Source organism: Ranitomeya variabilis, chromosome 5 (assembly GCF_051348905.1).
Source record: "Ranitomeya variabilis isolate aRanVar5 chromosome 5, aRanVar5.hap1, whole genome shotgun sequence".
NCBI lineage: Eukaryota > Metazoa > Chordata > Amphibia > Anura > Dendrobatidae > Ranitomeya > Ranitomeya variabilis.
This window is the reverse complement of record NC_135236.1, coordinates 347,337,666-347,359,372: the sequence shown is the minus strand read 5'-3', so window position 1 is coordinate 347,359,372 and position 21,707 is coordinate 347,337,666. Positions and strand designations below refer to the sequence as shown.

General features: G+C 45.2%; 1 protein-coding gene across 5 annotated transcripts in view; it reads right to left on the bottom strand.

Annotated features, from left to right (window-relative positions):
- GRAMD4 (GRAM domain containing 4) overlaps positions 1-21,707 on the bottom strand; it is a 207,298-nt gene that overhangs the window by 30,971 nt on the left and 154,620 nt on the right. For 3 of the 5 annotated variants that reach the window (XM_077264854.1, XM_077264851.1, XM_077264852.1), the window contains 3 exons: positions 18,186-18,340; positions 10,277-10,294; positions 1,055-1,199 (listed from right to left, as the gene is read on the bottom strand). In XM_077264854.1, the coding sequence (XP_077120969.1) occupies positions 1,055-1,199; positions 10,277-10,294; positions 18,186-18,340 (318 nt within the window). The remainder of the gene's footprint in view (positions 1-1,054; positions 1,200-10,276; positions 10,295-18,185; positions 18,341-21,707) is intronic. The other 2 variants (XM_077264850.1, XM_077264853.1) reach the window with 1 other exon arrangement.

Below are 21,707 nucleotides of genomic sequence, written 5' to 3'. Positions count from 1 at the left end.
TGACCATCAGCTCTCCTGACCCGAGCATGACCGCTGCATAGAAATACATCGCACTCAGGTCTGGAGAGGTGCCAGGGCCAGACCGGGCACTGCAATGTGATTCTCGCATTCCCACTATATTACTTAGCCACATCTGTGTCTCCCAGCAGCTGCTGGACGGAGGGGTTCTGATTGTTTAGAAGTTACATTTTTTTTCCAGTATAAAATGAAAATCATCCCTTTCCACCCATTAAAAATAAACTATTAACAAAAAAAAACAAAAAAAAAGAAGGGGAAAGGAAAATCGGGATGAAGATACACGTCGGTAATATGAAAATATGATAATCGTAAAATAGATAGAAGGGAAAATTCCCTACTAACACCATATGTGTATTTATGGATCAATGACGGACCCATGGATAAGCATGCAAGAGAAGAAGAAAAAAATGAAAATGCAAGTCCAAATAGGTAAATAAAATATACAACTTTATTGGTCAAAGACAATAGCATAAAAAAGTGTGGGGTGGGGAAAATAACTGGTAGTGCAATGGACGCAATTCGATGCGACACTCATACATGAGTTATAAATATATAGCATATACATCAAAACTGTAATAGATAATTGCCATAGATTAACATTATTAAATTTACCATCCATATTGGTCTCTACATTAAAGTGCTATTTAAATCCATATATTGGTGTCCACACGGCGGATGTATTAACCACTGAGATATACATGCAGGCAATGTGAAGAACACAAAGTATTTATGAGCAGCATGTATGGCTGAACAAAAGTGCATGTGCATGGTTCTGTGCATATAGGTCCAGTATCACACAGAAGTCACTGTGAGAAGGATAAATATATAATACATTAAGGATTGCCCGCAGGCTATGCAAGGTAATATTAAATGGGACCCCGCAGCACACTGTACCTGAATGGCAGAGGGCGAGATGAGTGTGGTGATGAATCGTCCTCCCGACCCTTTATTCTACTTTAATAGGGAACTTTTAAAGAAAAAAAAAAGAAAAAAACGACTTCTGATGTTACTTCTTTTATCCTTTTTATTTATTTACCTGGCAAGGGGCGCTCTGTTTCCGTTAAACTGAAGACCTCATGAAAACTGCTCTTTTTTGTTGTATGGCATCTTCCACCTTCGTCTTCTCGGCTTGTTGCTGGAGGCGCACCAGAGGTTACATTAACTTTTGATACTGACTGCATCTGAAAATGAACAACAATACCTTATTCTTCCTGAAACAAAACAAGTGGCTCAATATCTGGCCAAGACGGAATCACAGCTAGCACAGATACATAAAGCAGCTAGCAAGGGTCTAAAAGAGCAGATTAGTAATATGACAATTAGCTTAGGATGTGAAGATAAGATCAGACTACGACTTGTATCTGCAGAGTAAAAACCTATAGAAATTGAGAGCCTGGAAGGGGGTATGCCAACATTTGGTAGACAAATCTGGAAGATAGATGGCATTTTGCTTTAAAAGAACCCTTAATGACAAGTTTCACAGGGAGAGGGTGGGCTGACTGCTACTGCCAAGAATGGTTATCACAAAAGCATACATATTCCAATGAGGTTTTTGGCATTTTCATAATATATGATGTATGTTATTCAAAATAGAAGCTCCAGTATTTCATCTTTGAGACCCACAACTTTCCTAAAGACAAACGTGGCTATTTACTACAAAAAGTCTCTGCACACTTTCCTTAGCCAAAGCTTGAGCATTTACTAAAAAACTAATTACCACCGTTGACAGTTGTCGCTCTAAGGCTACTTTCACACTAGCGTCGTGCACTGCGTCGCTATGCGTCGTTTTGGAGAAAAAACGCATCCTGCAAAAGTGCTTGCAGGATGCGTTTTTTTCTCCATTGACTTGCATTTGCGACGCATTGCCACACGTCACAACCGTCGTGCGATGGTTGCGTCGTGTTGCGTCGGACCGTCGCCACCAAAAAACGTTGCTTGTAATGTTTTTTGGTGCGTCGTGTCCGCCATTTCCGACCGCGCATGCGCGGCCGGAACTCCGCCCCGCACCTCACAATAGGGCAGCGGATGCGTTGAAAAACTGCATCCGCTGCCCCCGTTGTGCGGCGCTTCCACAGTATGCATCGGTGCGCCGCAACGTCGTATTGCGACGTGCAGTGCACGACGCTAATGTGAAAGTAGCCTAACCAACTAAAGAAAGTCAACATTAGTAAAATGCAAAATACATTTTATCTGTTGACCAACAACTTTACAATAGATGCATCATATCTACACATTTTTTGTTACATAACATGTACGGTATATACTATCAGTTCCGAGAAGCACTATTTTCACATACATTCAACATTGTAATTAAAACAAGGAAAAGTTATGGAGATTATGGAATTGATAGACATGTTAAGTGGTATGTAAATTAAAAAATGATAACAATGTTTAAAACACCTCAACTTTTCTCAGAATCAAGTATGAAAGCAGTGCGCAGAAACTGACACACAGATTGACACACCATGGCGTGCTATGAATAAGGTTATTAATAGTTGTCTGAGGAAGGTTCTGTCATGCTAAACGTACTTGGGCACACAAATAATCAAGATCCACTGCTGGCGGTTTCTTTGCAATTGCTGACCAATGATGTCTCAGATGAGCTCAAAGGGAGAGAGGTCTGGAGACGCTGCAGATCATGGAAGCACATTTAGGTCATGCAGGCTGTTCACAGTAGAATGAGCAATGTGTGTACTGGCGTTGTTGGGTTAAAAACAGCTACTAGAATACTTTTACATTCCCTCGTGAAGGCCTCTTCATAGCGTTGCACACACGGTCTCCAATGCGGATATCAATGCATTCAAGACTAAAGAGGAACTCAACATGGAAAGGATAGTCCTTCATTTCAGACTCAATTGTGTCTTGCTCTGCAACCTGATAAAGACTTATAGACCAGTGGCGTGAGGTAAGGTGGGCACCTGGCTAATAGCCCACTGTGTAAACACCTTATGATAGTTTATGTAGACACTTTTTGACACCACAGGCTTGGTATGTGACATCCAATATCACTTGCAGTAGAGAATGGATCACTATGCGCCATTCTTTGAATTTGAGGAGACCACATGAGTAAAACCATTAGGTAGTTCTTCATGAAGGAACGTCACAATAGTAATACTCCTGGGATTGTAGTGTTGGTGGCATAACATGCGATAGCTAGACCCCACTATTGTCATTTCAGGTACAACAGCTCGGTGTTACATGGATTTGGTTGTGAAACCAGTGGTACAGCCATTTCTCTAAGGTGTCCCAAAAGCCTTAATTTTTTTTACATAAAACCAGGCCGCATGTTGCTCGTACTACTGTAACCAGCCTGCGTGGCCTAAACTTGCTAACATGGCATGAAGTGTCTCCAGATTGCTTTGCACGGACCACATCTGGGACGTCATCATTATTACTATTTATTTATATAGCACCATTGATTCCATGGTGCTGTACATGAGAAGGGGTTACATACAAATTACAGATATCGCTTATAGTAAGCAAACTAACAATTACAGACTGATACAGAGGGGCGAGGACCCTGCCCTTGCGGGCTTACATTCTAGAGGATGTTGGGGATGGAGACAATAGGTTGAGGGTTACAGGAGCTCCGATGCTGGTGAGGCGGTAGCTCCGGTAGTGGTTAGGAGGCAGCAAGGTCAGTGCAGGCTGTAGGCTTTCCTGAAGAGGTGTGTTTTCAGGTTCCGTCTGAAGGATCCGAATGTGATTTATAGTCGGACATGTTGGGGAAAAGAATTCCAGAGGATGGGGGATATTCGGGAGAAGTCTTGGAGGCGGTTGGGTGAGTAGCGAATAAGTGTGGAGGAGAGAAGGTGGTCTTGGGAGGACCAGAGATTACGTGAGGGAAGATATCGGGAGATTAGTTCAGAGATATATGGAGGAGACAAGTTATGGATGGCTTTGTAGGTCAGTATTAGTAATTTGAACTGGATACGCTGAGGGAATGGGAGCCAGTGAAGAGATTTGCAGAGGGGGAAGCGGAGGAGTAGCGAGGAGATGAATTAGTTGGGCAGCAGAGTTAAGGATGGACTAGAGAGGTGCAAGGGTGTTAGCAGGGAGGCCACAGAAAAGGATGTTGCAGTAGTCAAGGCGGGAGATGATGAGGACATGCACAAGCATTTTAGTAGATTGATTGACGGTTGAGGAAAGGACGGATTCTGGAGCTATTTTTGAGCTGGAGGTGACAGGAGGTGGAAAGAGCTTGGATGTGCGGTTTGAAGGACAGGGCAGAGTCGAGGGTTACTCTGAGGCAGCGGACTTCCGGTAGGGAGGAAAGCGTGATGTCCTTTAATGCGATAGATAGATCTTCCTTAAAACCTGACCTATGAGATGGAGGAAAGATGATGAGTCCAGATTTGTCCACATTCAGTTTGAGGAAGCGAGAGGAGAAGAAGGAGGATATGGCTGATAGAAACTCCAGGATTCTGGACAGCAGAGAGGTGACGTCTGGGCCAGAAAGGTAGATCTGAGTGTCATCAGCATAAAGGTGGTACTGGAATTCATGAAACTTTATGAGTTGTCCCAGGCCGAGTGTATAGATTGAGAAGAGTAGGGGTCCCAGAACAGAACCTTGGGGGACTCAACAGAGAGAGGGTGGGATGAGGAGATAGTGTGGGAGTAGGAGACGCTGAATGTGCGGTTGGAAAGGTATGAGGAGATCCAGGATAGGGCGAGGTCTTTGATGCCAAAGGAGCAGAGGATCTGTAGTAGGAGGCAGTGGTCAACGGTGTCGAAAGCAGAGGACAGGTCTAAAAGGAGGAGTACAGAGTATTGTCCATTAGCTTTGGCTGTAAGTAGGTCGTTAGTGATTTTGGTCAGGGCTGTCTCAGTTGAGTGATGGGGGCGGAAACCAGATTGCAGATTGTCAAAGAGCACGTTAGATGAGAGGTAGGAGGAAAGTTCAGCGTGGACGTGCTGCTCCAGGAGTTTGGAAGCGAATGGGAGCAGCGATATTGGGCAATAGCTGGACATAGCTGCTGGATCGAGGGTTGGCTTTTTAAGGATAGGCGTGATTGTGGCATGTTTGAAAGCAGAAGGGAAGGTGCCAGAAGTTAGTGATAGGTTGAAGAGGTGGGTTAGGGACGGGATAAGAGTAGTGGTGAGGTTGGGGAGGAGGTGGGATGGGATGGGGTCGAGCGCCCATTAGTTGGCAACTGCAAAAGGGAGCTGCCAGCAGTGGATCTAGACCATTTTCTTTATCAAGTGCATTCAGCAAGCCAGCACATTCCTCAATCAATAATCTCATTGATCGCATGCCAAGTTATGCAGGTGCAGGTATTTCTGATCATAGCGCTCATACATGATGACAAAAAACAAACAATCAAAATGTTTCTTTGATTCTTTTTCGGGGGGGGGAGGGGGCAGTGGGAGAAAGCATTTGTTTTTTCATCATTTGCATATCAGTAACTTGTCTATCCATCCTCTGATTTTCATAATTCCATGACTTTCTTCTTGGTGTTACAATTTCAATATTGATGAGTGTATATTCAAAAATTCTTCAAGGAAACATTAATCTTTCAATCAAATTTGGGCTAGAACATTTGTGTTGTCATAATATCCATGGGTACTCAACAGCCAGATCATGGTCCAAATGTGGGCTGGGACACCAGCTGTTCAGACCCCACAGATCTCAGTTCAACAAGCAAAATTCTTATAAATCATTGATCAGATTTGAGCTTGCTTGATAGTGCCTCCCACTAGGTCCAAGACATTAGAAATCCAAGCGACCCAAGGCACTAATGAATAATCCTTATAAAACTTGATCTTTATTCCATCATCTTTAATAAGTACGGTGTGACCGCTTTATAAGTTATTTATCATTTTTGATTGGGGCTTAAAAACTAACTGGCACATAATTAATCCCAATAGATGCACACTATCCATTGGACATATTAAACAATCATGTATTCTTATGATCAATCACATTGGATTTGTGGCATTCCTAGGGTACAATGTTCCTTTCATTATTGTATACAGCAATTACTTACATATACAATATGTTTTTATGGTGTTTTTAACTTTGTTGTTTATTTAATGTACTAGATTTCTACCATGACAAACAGGATGGGCTTTAAGGAAGAGATGGAGGCCATTTTGCTATGAGATGTATAGCTCTGGCAAAAATTAAGAGACCACTGCAAAATGTTCAGTATGTCTAATTTTTCTTTTTATAGGTATATTTTTGAGTAAAATGTAAATCTTTCTTTTATTCTATAAACTACTGGCAACATGTCTCCAAATTTCCAAGCAATACATTTTGTATTTTTTTTTTCTGAAAAGGAGAAATGGTCAAAAAAAAAACAAAAAACCAGAAACCAATATTTTGTGGAATAACCATGAATTTTAATCACAGCTTTAATGTGTCTTGGCATGCTTTCCACCAGTCTTTCACACTGCTCCTGGCACAAAAATGTAAGCAGTTCTTCTTTGTTTGATGGCTTGTGACTATCCATCATCCTCTTGATTAAATTCCAAAAGTTTTCAATAGGGTTCAGGTCTGGAGATTGGGCTGCCCATGACAGGGTTTTGATGTGGTGGTCTCTTAATTTTTGCCAGACCTGTATATAAAGCTTTGTCATGCTATACGTGATTCATAGTTGTATGTTTTTAGCCTTGAGAACGTTGCCCTGTCTTTCTATTGTTGTGACCGCTTTTTAACCATTATGGAAAAAAGATGACTTTTTTTTTTTTTTTTTTTAAGGATTATTCATTGGTGCCTCGGATCTCCTGGATTTCAGTCCTGGCTTAACAGGTCAGCCATAAGGAAAGGAACTAGGACTGCAGCACAGTACATAAGCCCTTGACACTGGCCAGTATCAGGATATTGTGAATGGCAGTCCCTGGAATGAAGGCGATATGAGCACAACTAGTATACACAGTTGCAATCAAAATTATTCAATCCCCAATTGGAAATTAGATTTATTAGCAAAAGTTACAGACTTTGTAGTTTGCAGTAAACCAATAATACAAGAACAGTTTAAATACCTCAACACAACTTACATAAGCAGTTACTCCAAATTATTCACAAAGTTCCATTTTCAATGACTACTGCAGTTTTAGAGTTATTCAACGCCTTCATAAGAAGCAGCTTACTTGCTGTTATGAATTGCTGCTAGCCTGATGCTTCTTCTGGTGTTTTAAGGAATCTTAGACCATTCCAAATAGGCTATGGCCTTCAGTTTACTAATATTCCTGGGTTGTCCAAAAAGAGAAGGGATAATTGCCTTGCTCACACAAGAAAAAGGCAATAAGAGATAGAAAAGACACCAAATCTTCCTAGATATACAATTGGAAGCATACTGTGCAAGTACAATATTAAAAGAAACAGGCTACACTACACAGACGTAGTGGAATGAGGAAGGTATTACCACATTTTTGAGGAGGTGGGTGATCAAAAAACGCTCAATTGACTGCAAAAACACCTGAAGCAAAATTTGGTGGTAGTAGGCTCTTTTTTCAATATTGCGCATCACTGAATGTTGAAGGTCTCAATTCCCAAACTTGAACACGTACAACTCTACTGAACCAAAAGCACAAGAAAAGTCAGCTCAAATACACTTGAACAAAAAGAAAAAAAAAAGAACATATAAAAAAGAAGCCACAGACGTTTAAGGACTATTGTATCAGTCAATGTAACAAAAAGGAACTTTTCAAGCCTATGACTCCACGTAATCACTGGAGGAAGAAGAATAAGCTGAAAAGAACATCCTGCCTACCGCGAAGTATCCCAGTAGTTCTGTGAACCTTTGGTTGTGCTTTCCATGCTCTAAACACAGGAAACCTGCACCGTATGTAGAGCAAGATGAATGCCATGAAGGATTAGGATATCCATTGAGAACTTTGAAAGCACACAGAGCCTTGGTTTCAGATATAGCCGTGGAAGATTCTGGAGTGGCCGTAACAGTCACCTTACTTGAACCCCATAGTAAATCTTTGGTGGGATTTGCAGAAGATAGTTTGAGCACTCAAACCCATAAGGTGCTCACAATCCACAACTAGCAGCAATTTGGACGCAGTGTATGCCTTCTATTGAACACAGGGGAATCCGCATGTGTTCATTGAACCATGTGGATTTACTGCATCCAATACATTTCTATTGATGCAATTTCCCTTGCGTAGACTAGTGTCTCCGCAAGACAAATACACATGCTGAGGTCTGGAAAGACGTGCCGCAAGTCAGTCTCCGTGGGTGATCCGCGGGCGTCTGAGGACCCATAATGCATACAGGATTTCTTGAAATCCCATACACAATGTAACAGCTGGACGCTGCGGGTTTGACGCTGCATAAATACAGTGTCCAACCTGCAGCAGTTCCTGATCGTGGGCACGTACCCTTATTATTACTGAACTGGAGACCGTTACCCCTGAGGAATGGGCCAATCGTACTCAAAACGCTGCCAGAAGCTGGTGTCTGCCTATACATCACATTCACAAAACAGCAAAAGGGACTTTATTAAGTTTTAAAGATGCTTGAGATGAGTGCTTAATAACTCAAACTGCAATTATCAGGAACAGTGGCATTTTTTTGAAAAATTTGGAGACACCACTGCTGATATCAGTTGTGTTCAGCTATTTAAATTGTTCTTGACTGGTTTATTGCAAACAGCAGAAAGTTTGTAAATTGTGCTACAGCAACAAATTTGTAACTAGGTTTGAATAATTTATTGCAGCTGTATTTTTATGCTTTTCTTACTTTTGATCTAAGCTAATTTTCAGAATCTGAATTAATTTGTGTAGCAGGTAAGAGGTCTGAATTTTACGAGTATATCTAGGATTCGGACTATGTTCAGGAGCTAGTTTGGGATTTGACCAATTGCAGCAGTCTGGTTTGGGGGTCTGACTAATTGAAGTAGTCGAGTCTGAATAACTGTAGGGGTCTGCTCTCTGGGATTGAATTAATCTAGGGAGTTTGGTCTAGAGTCAGATTAACTTTAGGGACTGGCTTGGAGTCTAAGCAACTTTAGGAATCTGATTTGTGGTTACAGATCATGATATGGAGTTTAAAAGTCTAATCTGGACATGCAATGACTTATGGGTCTGGGCTGTTAGTTAATTTGCAAGCATCGGGTTCAAATGACTTCACGAATGTGACACATATTTTGGTTTGGCCTCAATTAATTTAGATGTCTAGACCATTTTTCCCACGAACAAGTAAGAAGTTTTCTTTTGCTAATAGTCGAGGTTGCCTTGAAGGACATTTTTACATTTTCATTATATTCTTAAGGCTCTCTTGCCTACATCCACAAGGTGAATAGTATCCAACTATACATAAGTTTCATGCTACACCCCTGATTCGGCCCATTATCATGGCACAGTGGTTATTTGCCCGAGAATGTGTGAAGGAGGAAGAAATCTGAATTCACAAGACATTCATCCAGGTGTTTTACAGAGGCCCCACACAAATTTAATAAATTAGATAAACCCATCGAATTTGGTATGGCCGGTCTTCATCTGACATATTTGGGGGTATCCAGATTTTGTCACCCTACTATCATTTGTTGCAGAAAAAGATTGGGTCTTTGGAATTTCATAGCAGATTTTTTGTTTGCAGGGGAGAAAAGCAACTTCTCTCTCACCATGTGAAGCCAGACCCGCTCTCCCAAACAAAGCCAATGACTCGTGGTGGATGTTGGGAAAGGAGTCAGTAGATAGCCACCTGCCAGCTCAAGTATATGGCCAGCTTCAGAAGCTTACGTAATGTGGACATACACCAACATGAACAGTTCTGAAGGGAAATGTTAGCTTGGTGTATTTTTGTAACAGTTTATAACATAATTCAAAATCTACATGTATACAGTCAAGTTGGATTATTACCATTTTACTAACTATGATACTCTCTTCAAAACTTGAATCTACTTATAATACTTGAAAGTGTTCAGCATGAAGGATTTTTCCTTTATTGACATAAATAAATATCTCAATACATATTTTCATTGTATTGAATGGCTGTAAGCATGAAAGGAATTGCTAGCCAGATAAATACCGAAAACCAAAATGTATACTCCCAGAGATTTGAAAAACTGATTAATGAAAAGGGATCAATATATTAATTTAATTATGTGACCAGCCCATGCGACATACAAACGGAAATGACATGCACAAGTACAGCGTTTAGTGGCAATGGAAAAATAGCCCTGAAAGTGAGCACACAGATTAGAAGAAATGTGGAGCAAAACAAAGTAAAACAAACTGGTCAAGCAGACTAGATTAGGTGGTTAATGGAATCCAAAAGAACCAACAGCACTCTAGAGATCCGTACCTTTTCATGCCCTGACAGCTAGCAGGAAAGGAAAAACACATATGTGACAGTGACAAAAGAAAAAGTGACAGCGTCGACATTTTATCCACGCAATACACACAGGAGCTGAGCAGAAAAATGCACAAACACTACAGATATGCACAATTAAAATCAATACTCTACTACTGGTTGCTGCAGTGAAATGCAGGGAATAAAATGTAACAATGGACGGAACAGTAAATGTTGATGTATCGACCATTCCATCAGCCCCAGACCTCCAGGACAACATTCTCCATACCCATATGGTAGATATTCTGTTAATACTGCTTGTACGGTCAAAAACCTACAATATAATCGATTTCAGATGACTGTCGGCCAGTGTAAGAACCACTGGAAGAAGCTCATAGAAAGCACTGAAAAATCTTTATGATTTAAAATATCCATTCATATTCTTATATAAGGTTTTTATTTTCCCTTAATCTGATAAGAAATCAGTTTGCGCATTTGCCCACTGTAGCAGACCTGTTCTTATACATGCACATCTGTAGGAAAATGCATCAAAGACCATCTGCTACAGCTGCACAGAATGCACAGCCTGGGCCACGTATGTGGTCTGTCCGCAAGCATACACAGAAAAGCTTGCCTCCTGCATCAGATGGAGCATGCTGGGATTTGTTGTTTTTTGTTTTTTCAGACGACTAAATAAACTTACAGCGAAGACAATGAAGTGCATAAAGAGATTAGGGCGACTTTGGGATTTTTTCCACATAGAAAGCATACTTTTCTATAACATGATCATGTACAGCCATCAGATAAAAAAGGTCAACCCAAAAGAGTCACTACTAGTTTAACCTTACCTGCAACATAGCACGTATCCCACACAGTGAGCATGTTTACCACACTGAAGAGTTATTTTAATCAAAAAACAAAAGTTTTAAATAAAATATAAACCATGGTTATATAGCATACACTACTTAAACTACATTGCAGAACAGAGCGATGAATTAAAGGTTCCCAGACAAGGGGAGTACTTGCTTGTCCTCACATGTATAAACATATACAAACATGACTGCATTACTAGATTGGTAACACAAGAAATAACGGGACTAGAACAAGAAACTAGAATACAAGTTCGGTAAATGTCAGGTTTGCTCTCCTTAGTTGCTCAATGCAACTTCTATGGACAGATTTACAGCATCAACTACATGTAATGTAAGACAACAAGACTTTCCTTTTAAAGAGGACCTTTCACCAAATATTTCATGTTCAATTGGACACAAGAGATAATAGTGGCTGCAGAGCAAAATTTTTTTTTTTTTTTAGTTTTGCCTCTCCATTGCAGAAATGTCAACATTCAAAGTATCTGGCACCTAATGAGTAACCTTTTAAGTTCAAGTAGGTATTATCAGATGGAATTTGCTGGGAGCTTGTACTTCTACTTGTATGGCGATGACCAATCATAATCGGGCAACAAAACTCACAGAGAAGACAATCGTAACCTGTGGCAGAAAATTCCCTATAATGAGGCAGATGGAGGCACTGCGGACGTCATGTGACCGGTTAACCGGCGGTGTCATTTTTAGGATTGCATAAAAGTGCAGTCAGCCAGTTTTGTGCACTTCTGAAAAGAAGGACACCGCTCAACAGAGGCCAATCGCAGTCCAGAGTAACACTGCTGCCTCACTATAGTGAATGGATCCCTCAGGGGTTTCATCTGAATCACGTCACTTGGAGATTTAGATGGAAACCTCAAAGTCCTCAGCGTAGAGCGGCGGATAAATGTGATCCCAAACATTATGTAAAGTGTTCCTAACAAAAGCTTCAACTCAATCCACAAAAAAAGCTAGCCCTGGCTCAGGTCCGTCATCTATTAACAGAAATATAGAGGCTTCCACGTTACTGGTAGCACAAAGGATCTGAAAAAGTGAAATGGCTCCTCACCCACCAAAAGAAATTCAGCAAATTCTCCGCCCCCAAATCCAAATGCCCCCCACTAACGGTACGCGGTAGATAAAATCTACAGGTGAAGACTCCCTGCTAGAAATTCCATATTTGCAGTTTTGTCGCAATAAGACGGAAAAAATACTAGTACGGCAAGCGAGAGAACCTGACATTGTCAGTGTGGGTCTCCCGGGACCCCTGGGGCCCCTTCTGCTTCCAAAAAGATCTCAGAAGTAGTGGAAGAGGGGTTATGGAAATTGGTACCATGGAAGAACCGAGCATGCACTGCGATGGTCTTGGATCTCGAGGTCGAACCATGAACTGGAATACATTGGTGTTCAATTTGGACGCCATCCGACGTACATTTGGAATACTCCAGTGAAGGCAGATCTGATGGAAGACTTCCGAGTGAAGTTCCCACTCACTTGAGGAGAAAACCCTGACGGCTGAATAAGTCTGCCGCCCAGTGTTCTACTCCAGGGATATGTACTGCTGAGATCACCGAGTGATAGATCTCGGCCCATCAGAGAGTGCGAGGTACCTCGGCCATGGCGCTTGACTGTGGGTACCTGCTAGATGGTTGACGTATGGCGCAGCCGTGACATTATCCAATTGAAGATGGACGGTTGACCCGCCTGAAGGCAGTGGACCTGCTGTAGGATTAGCCGTACCGTTCGGATCCCCAGTGCAATGATCGGGAGAAGAAGACTGGCATTGGTATTCCCTAATAACCATTGGACCAGGAGAAGGCTCTAGATGAGGAAGGAGCTTAGAGATTGCTCTTTGAAAGCCTGATTGACTTGCTGAAAACGAGCGGAGCCAAAGAAAACTCCTTCCATTGTCGTCTTTTTCCCCAGAACCCTCCTAGGGAGTAGAATGAACCGAGGGAATGAGTGACCAAGTGCCGAGCTCCCTGTTGAAAGGCCACGACCTTGACTCGAGAGAGGATTACCATCCTTCTTGTGCAGGATCAACCTCAAAAAGGATCTGCTGGGCTGTGAATGAGGAAAGAGAAACCATGGGTTGCGGTTAGTGACAAAGTCCACTGAAGGGGACTAGGTACTCTGAGATAAACTGGGATCAGCGGCAGAGGGCTCCAGAGCTCAGTTAGGGTGACCAGCTTCGGATTGAACATGTGACCTTAAGACCAGTGAATACTGGTCATGCGCCTTTAAGACTAGGGAATACTGGTCGTGCGCCTTTAAGACTAGGGAATACTGGTCGTGCGCCTTTAAGACTAGGGAATACTGGTCGTGCGCCTTTAAGACTAGGGAATACTGGTCGTGCGTCTTTAAGACTAGGGAATACTGGTCGTGCATCTTTAAGACCAGGGAATACTGGTCTTGTGCCTTTAGGGGGGCATACTGTTCATGTGCCTTTAAATGGTCATGTGCCTTTAAGAACCAGGGCATACTGGTCATGTGCCTTTAAGAACCAGGGCATACTGGTCATGTGCCTTTAAGACCAGGGCATACTGGTCATGTGCCTTTAAGACCAGGGCATACTGGTCATGTGCCTTTAAGACCAGGGCATGCTGGTCGTGTGCCTTTAAGACCAGGGCATGCTGGTCATGTGCGTAAGACCAGGGCATACTGGTCATGTGCCTTTAAGACCAGGGCATACTGGTCACGTGCCTTTAAGACCAGGGCATACTGGTCACGTGCCTTTAAGACCAGGGCATACTGGTCATGTGCCTTTAAGACCAGGGCATACTGGTCATGTGCCTTTAAGACCAGGGCATACTGGTCACGTGCCTTTAAGACCAGGGCATACTGGTCATGTGCCTTTAAGACCAGGGCATACTGGTCATGTGCCTTTAAGACCAGGGCATACTGGTCATGTGCCTTTAAGACCAGGGCATACTGGTCATGTGCCTTTAAGACCAGGGCATGCTGGTCGTGTGCCTTTAAGACCAGGGCATGCTGGTCATGTGCGTAAGACCAGGGCATGCTGGTCACGTGCCTTTAAGACCAGGGCATACTGGTCACGTGCCTTTAAGACCAGGGCATACTGGTCACGTGCCTTTAAGACCAGGGCATACTGGTCATGTGCCTTTAAGACCAGGGCATACTGGTCATATGTCTTTAAGACCGGGGCATTTTTCAAGGATTACGCCAGAGGTGAAGCCCCTTGAGGGGAACTAGGTACTCTGGGAAGAGCCGGGATCGGCGGCGGCGGGCGGCTCCTGAGCTCATTTGAACTAAGTACTCTGGGAAAGGTGACCGGCTTCTGGCTGGTCATGACTTACAGAGCAGAGAATGCTGGTAATGTGCCCCTTTTAAACTAGGGAACCTTTAAGCCCAGGGAATGCTGGTCATGTGTTTTTACAAAGCCAGGGAAAGCTGGACATGTACCTATAAGCCCAGCGACTACTGGGCATGCGTCTTTAAGACCAGGGAATGCAGTCATGTACCCTTAAGACCCGTGCCTTTAAGACCAGAGCTTGCTGGACAACCAGAGATTACAGGTCTTAAGTATTAAAAATAGGGAACGCTAGTCCCTTTATGCTGCCGGGGTGCGTGCGGGGGAGGGGTGCGTGCGGGGGAGGATTCTCCTTACCGAGATTCTGAGTCCCCCGTCTGGAACAGCGCTGTGTGAGTACCACCGGTGCGATGCAGCAGCCACTTCCGGATGAGCTCGTGTCCGGAAATGGCAGGAGGATGAAGATGGCCGCCGAGAATAGAGCTCTTGTCCTGAATGAGAGGTGCCTGAATAGGGGGGCGGAGCCTGAAGCGCGGCCTAGCATGGGCTGGAGTTCCAGGTTGCGGCCTAGATAAACCCGAAGCCGGGGGCTAAATTTTTTAAGCCAGCCGGCGCCGAACGGGGGAAAATGCGCAGAGCCCTCCAACCGCTCGAGTCCCGGCACTTACCCCAGTATGCAGCTTTGTTCAGCAGGTCAGAAGGTAGAAAAAAGATCCTGTGCTGTTGCTGCTGTTTGAACGGTGCAGAGACAAAGAAAAAACCCTCAATCCATTGTCCCTTTAGCAGGGAGGAGGAGAGGAACCGTCCGCCTCCTTGTACCATCCGCTCTTAATAGTGGTGGTGCAGTGGGGGCTGCTCGGACGCCACGCTGGAGAGTGCCTCTGAACAGCCGAGGGTAAAACCTGGTGGCGTGTTATCCTCCCCCTGAGGAAGTGGTTATACACGAACGCGAAACGCGCGTTGGGGTACGAATCTAGGATCCAGACGGGCCACTACGGATACTCATGGTTAATTAACCCCTTTATCTTTTTACTAACATGTTACATATTGCGGGGTGTTAGCGTATGATGCGTGATATGGTTGGTGTCATTGTGCCATTGTAATATGTACTTTAATTGTTATGCATCAGAACTAATTGCACACATGCAGAGGTTATAAGTACTTGCTGCCGCAATAATTAATATATTATTGTCCGCCTTGTGAACCTGGAGCACTGGTTGCACTTTGGATTTAGTCACGATTTACTGCTTATAATATGTTTTATACTACGTATGATGTTTTTAGGTGAAAAATGAATTTTCAATACATACATTTCAATGTTACCTTTTTGGCCAGTTTTTTTGACTCTTGTTTCTCCAATGCTAGTCATGTGTTATTGAGTCGCCGTATGTATTAATTTACTGACGTCTATGTTTATATATTCATTTCTGCTTGTTTCTGGAAAATACTCATGGAGTCAAAATACCTATAGATGAATTCCCCAAGTGGTATAGTTTCCAAAATGGGGTCACTTGAGGGGGGATTCTGCTCCTTTTGCAACTAGTGGCTCTGTATATGGAGTCCGCAAACTGTTCTAGGAAAATCTGCGCTCCAGGAGACAAATAGCGCTCTGTTCCTCTGTGTCTCTCCATGTGGCTAAGTAGTACTGTACAGCCACATATGGGGTATTGCCACGTTCAGTAGAAACTTTGAGACAAATTGGTGCCATTTTTACCCACTTCTTATGTGAAAATGTAAAATCTGGGGCTAAAACAAAATTTTGGTGGTAAAAATGTAGTTATTTTTTCTTCACTGCTCAGTGGTATAAAATGCTGTGACACACCTGTGGAGTCCATATGGTCACTGCACCCCTAGATTAATTCATTGAGAGGTGTAGTTTGTAAAATGGGGTCACTTATGGGGGGTTCTGCTGTTCTGGCACCTCATGGGCTCTCCCAGTGGGTCATGGCACCTGCAAACCATAGCAGTAATATCTGGTGCTCCTGGCCTTCTGAGCTTTGCACTGTGCCTGAAAAATATTTCCCGATTACATGTAGGGTATTGGCGCACTCAGGAAAAAAATGAACCTCAGTTTGTTGTATAAAAAAATCCTATTAGCCCTTAGAAAAATTTAAAACTTGGGGCTAAAACAACATTTTAGGCTACGTTCACATTTGCGCCTTTGGGCGCAGCATCGTCGACGCATAGCGACGCATGCGTCATGCGCCCCTATCTTTAACATTAGGGGCGCATGGACATGCGTTGTTATGCGTTTTCGTGCGTTTTGCGACGCATACGTTTTTTTGGCGCACCATACAGGACGCGGAGTACGCTACAGGTTGCATTTTTGATGCGTCACATTTACGAAGAAAAACGCATGCAACGCACCTGTGTCGTAAATGCGCCAAAAAAACACATTAGTGTCTATGAAAAACGCATAGGGCGCAGGTGCCTGCGTTGAGCTGCGTTTTTTGACGCATGCGTCTTTTGACTTAATGTATTTTTGGGGGGCGTTTTGGATCTTCAATTGTATAGGACAACGCATGCGTCAAAAAACGTTGCGTTGTGTATGCGTTTGCCATGCGCTGTGCGTTGCGTCGACGACGCTGCGCCAAACAACACAAATGTGAACGTAGCCTTAGTGGTAGAAATGTAATTTATTCTTTCTTCACCGCTCAGTTGTATAAAACTCTGTGAGGCACATGTGGTGTCAATTTGATCACTGCACCCCTAGATGAATTCATTGGGGAGTGTAGTTTGTAAAATAAGTCCACATATAGGGGGTTTCTGTTGTTTTGGCACCTCAGGGGTTCTGCCAATGTGACATGGCACCCTCAAACCATTCCAGCAAATCTGAACACCAATATGGAGCCTCTTCCCTTCTGAGCTTTGCACTGTGCCTCAAAACTAGTATTCCCCCACATATTGGATATTGGCGTACTCAGGAAGAAAATGCACAACAAATTTTAGGGTGCAATTTCTCCTGTTACCCTTATGAAAATGCAATATGTTGTGCTAAAAACATATTTGTGGGGAAAATTAGATTTTTTTTTTTTAGTTTTTACGGCTCAACGTTATAAACTTCTGTAAAGCAGCTGTGGGTCAAAGAGCTCACCACACATCTAGATCAGTTCCTTGAGGGGTCTAGTTTCCAAAATGGTGTCACTTGTGGGGGATTTTCACTGTTCAGGCACATCAGAGGCTCTCCAAATGCGACATGGCGTCTGCTAATTGTTCCTGTAAATTTTGCATTCAAAAAGTCAAATGGCGCTCCTTCCCTTCCAACTCTGCCATGCGCCCAAACAGTGGTTTTCTCCCTCACATTGTGCATATGGTTTAAAAGCTTTATGACCAGACAGGAAAACGATTTTGAAAAAAAATAGCATATTTTCACAGCAAGTCCATAGCCTCATCAGGAATCGAGATCTATTTAGTAATGGGTGAAGTTTATAATGCCAAGTCTCTTGACACATTTGCTTAGATGTCAAGTGTAATATAAGCTAGCATGAATTTTCTGCAATATTATTACTATTTTGGATTGCAGACTTTTTCATGATTGAAATATTACTGATTGATCAGTGGGTATTGGAAAAATTTATCTAGTACTCCGGTCTTATGGCAGAGTACGCTGGAGTGAACCGTGACAAATTTATTAGCAGTTAGGCGACTTTATTTTTTTACGCCCAAAAACGTCTGCAAAAGGATTGGGCAAATGCTCCCCATTATCTTGTTGTACAGGAATATTTAGCAGTTGGTGCATGTTTAATTCAGGAGACACCACATTTTATATTGCGTCTTCTATGCTCACCCTTCTAGACGCAGTTACATTTGTTCGTTCTTTAAGTTGAGGATCTGTAGGGAGATTTGTCCAGATAATGTATGGAGTGTCATACTTGTCACGGAGCCTTGGACACCGCTTGAAAACGAAATCGATGAGGAAAAACTTAATTCCGGCATATAGCCCTAAAAAGCAAAAAAGGATCACATGAGCAAGCAATATAATAAGTCTAGGGAATTCTACATGTTGATGTTAACCCCTCCAGGACCAGCAAATGGTCACGTTTTTGTGCTTTTCATTTTCCCCCTACTTCCAAAAGACAAAACTTTTTTTTTTTCAATTATCCATAAAGAAAGCCATATGAGGGATGTTTTCTGCAGAACAATTTGTAGTTTTGAATAGGACAGTTCACTTTACCTTGTACTATCCTAAAAATGGGGCCAAAATTCCAAGTATGGCAAAAAAAATTTTTTCTATAGGCTGAGCTTTAAAGGAAGTCTGACCAAGACAGCATTTACTGGGGCTTGCAGCAAATTCCCAGCTGAAACGACAACCCTCCTGTTCAATGCGATCGTGTTACGGGGAGATGATGATAGCTGGTACATGGGTGCACACCAGCAGTCATTTACATGTTACGGTCAGCGACTAAACAGCTTTTAAATGCTGATTGTGTAGGCAGATGATGGCGGTGTAACATAGGAAGCATCTGCTGGGTATCATGCAGGCTCATACACCCACCACAACCATATGACATCATTTTACATGATGTGGCTGTGAAAGGGTTAAGGGATTCACAGTGTGTCAAATAGATATTTATGGTATTAGAATTCAGCTGTACGTCAAAGAGAACCTGTCAGCACAATTTTGTAATGTAAAGTAAAGCCATGGCTGTAATGGCCTGGTAATACGGATTACATTGGTACCTTTGGTGAAGAAATCAGATTTGTGGTTCTTTAACCATTTGAAATTTTCTGCTAATTAGATTTCAGGGGACAAGAGTCAGATTGTACACAGGGTCGTCTCCTCCCTGTCAGTGATTCCCGCCCCCTCCGCCTGCCTGTGATTCCCGCCCCCTCCGCCTGCCTGTGATTCCCGCCCCCTCCGCCTGCCTGTGATTCCCGCCCCCTCCGCCTGCCTGTGATTCCCGCCCCCTCCGCCTGCCTGTGATTCCCGCCCCCTCCGCCTGCCTGTGATTCCCGCCCCCTCCGCCTGCCTGTGATTCCCGCCCCCTCCGCCTGCCTGTGATTCCCGCCCCCTCCGCCTGCCTGTGATTCCCGCCCCCTCCGCCTGCCTGTGATTCCTGCCCCCTCCAGTCTGTGATTCCTGCCCCCTCCAGTCTGTGATTCCTGCCCCCTCCAGTCTGTGATTCCTGCCCCCTCCAGTCTGTGATTCCTGCCCCCTCCAGTCTGTGATTCCTGCCCCCTCCAGTCTGTGATTCCCGCCCCCTCCAGTCTGTGATTCCCGCCCCCTCCGCCTGCCTGTGATTCCCGCCCCCTCCGCCTGCCTGTGATTCCCGCCCCCCTCCGCCTGCCTGTGATTCCCGCCCCCTCCGCCTGCCTGTGATTCCCGCCCCCTTCGCCTGCCTGTGATTCCCGCCCCCTCCGCCTGCCTGTGATTCCCGCCCCCTCCGCCTGCCTGTGATTCCCGCCCCCTCCGCCTGCCTGTGATTCCCGCCCCCTCCGCCTGCCTGTGGTCTGTGATGCCCGCCACTCCAGTCTGTGATTCCTGCCCCCTCCACCTGCCTGTGGTCTGTGATTCCAATCCCCTCCGCCTGCCTCCAGTCTGTGATTCCTGCCCCCTCCAGTCTGTGATTCCTGCCCCCTCCAGTCTGTGATTCCTGCCCCCTCCAGTCTGTGATTCCTGCCCCCTCCAGTCTGTGATTCCTGCCCCCTCCAGTCTGTGATTCCTGCCCCCTCCAGTCTGTGATTCCTGCCCCCTCCAGTCTGTGATTCCTGCCCCCTCCAGTCTGTGATTCCTGCCCCCTCCAGTCTGTGATTCCCGCCCCCTCCGCCTGTCTGTGGTCTGTGATTCTTGCCCCCTCCGCCTGCCTCGGGTCTGTGATTCTCGCCCCCTCCGCCTGCCTGTGGTCTGTGATTCCCGCCCCCTCCACCTGCCTCCAGTCTATGATTCCCCGGCCTCTCCACCTGCCTGTGGTCTGTGATTTCCGCCCCCTCCACCTGCCTGTGGTCTGTGATTTCTGCCCCCTCCGCCTGCCTGTGGTCTGTGATTCCCGCCCCCTCCGCCTGCCTGTGGTCTGTGATTCCCGCCCCCTCCGCCTGCCTGTGGTCTGTGATTCCCGCCCCCTCCAGTCTGTGATTCCTGCCCCCTCCAGTCTGTGATTCCTGCCTGTGGTCTGTGATTCCCACCCCCTCTGCCTGTCTGTGGTCTGTGATTCTCGCCCACTCCGCCTGCCTGTGGTCTGTGATTCCTGCCCCCTCCACCTGCCTCCAGTCTATGATTCCCCGGCCTCTCCGCCTGCCTGTGGTCTGTGATTTCCGCCCCCTCCACCTGCCTGTGGTCTGTGATTTCTGCCCCCTCCGCCTGCCTGTGGTCTGTGATTCCCGCCCCCTCCGCCTGCCTGTGGTCTGTGATTCCCGCCCCCTCCGCCTGCCTGTGGTCTGTGATTCCCGCCCCCTCCAGTCTGTGATTCCTGCCCCCTCCAGTCTGTGATTCCTGCCTGTGGTCTGTGATTCCCACCCCCTCTGCCTGTCTGTGGTCTGTGATTCTCGCCCCCTCCGCCTGCCTGTGGTCTGTGATTCCTGCCCCCTCCACCTGCCTCCAGTCTATGATTCCCCGGACTCTCCGCCTGCCTGTGGTCTGATTCCCGCCCCCTCCACCGGCCTCCAGTCTGTGATTGCCAACCCCTCCGCCTGCCTGTGGTCTGTGATTCCCGCCCCCTCCGCCTGCCTGTGGTCTGTGATTCCCGCCCCCTCCGCCTGCCTGTGGTCTGTGATTCCCGCCCCCTCCAGTCTGTGATTCCTGCCCCCTCCAGTCTGTGATTCCTGCCTGTGGTCTGTGATTCCCACCCCCTCTGCCTGTCTGTGGTCTGTGATTCTCGCCCCCTCCGCCTGCCTGTGGTCTGTGATTCCTGCCCCCTCCGCCTGCCTCCAGTCTATGATTCCCTGGCCTCTCCGCCTGCCTGTGGTCTGATTCCCGCCCCCTCCACCGGCCTCCAGTCTGTGATTGCCAACCCCTCCGCCTGCCTCCAGTCTGCGATTTCCCGGCCCCTCCACCAGCCTCCGGTCTGATTCCCGCCGCCTCTGCCGGCCTACAGTCTGATTCCCGACCCCTCCGCCTGCCTGCAGTCTGTGAATGACAGGTCATTGCTGAGATTTCAAACTAAGGAGGCATGTTATTCACAGACCGGAGGCAGGCGGAAGGGTCGGGAATCGCAGACAAGGAGGAGAAGACCCCGGGTACAGTCCAGCCCCCGTGCACCCAAATCTAATTAGCAGAAAACATCAAATGCTGACTACAGATGAACAACAAAGGGTATTTCTTCACCAAAGGTATCAACTTAATCAGTATTAGAGCCCCATTCCAAAATCATGC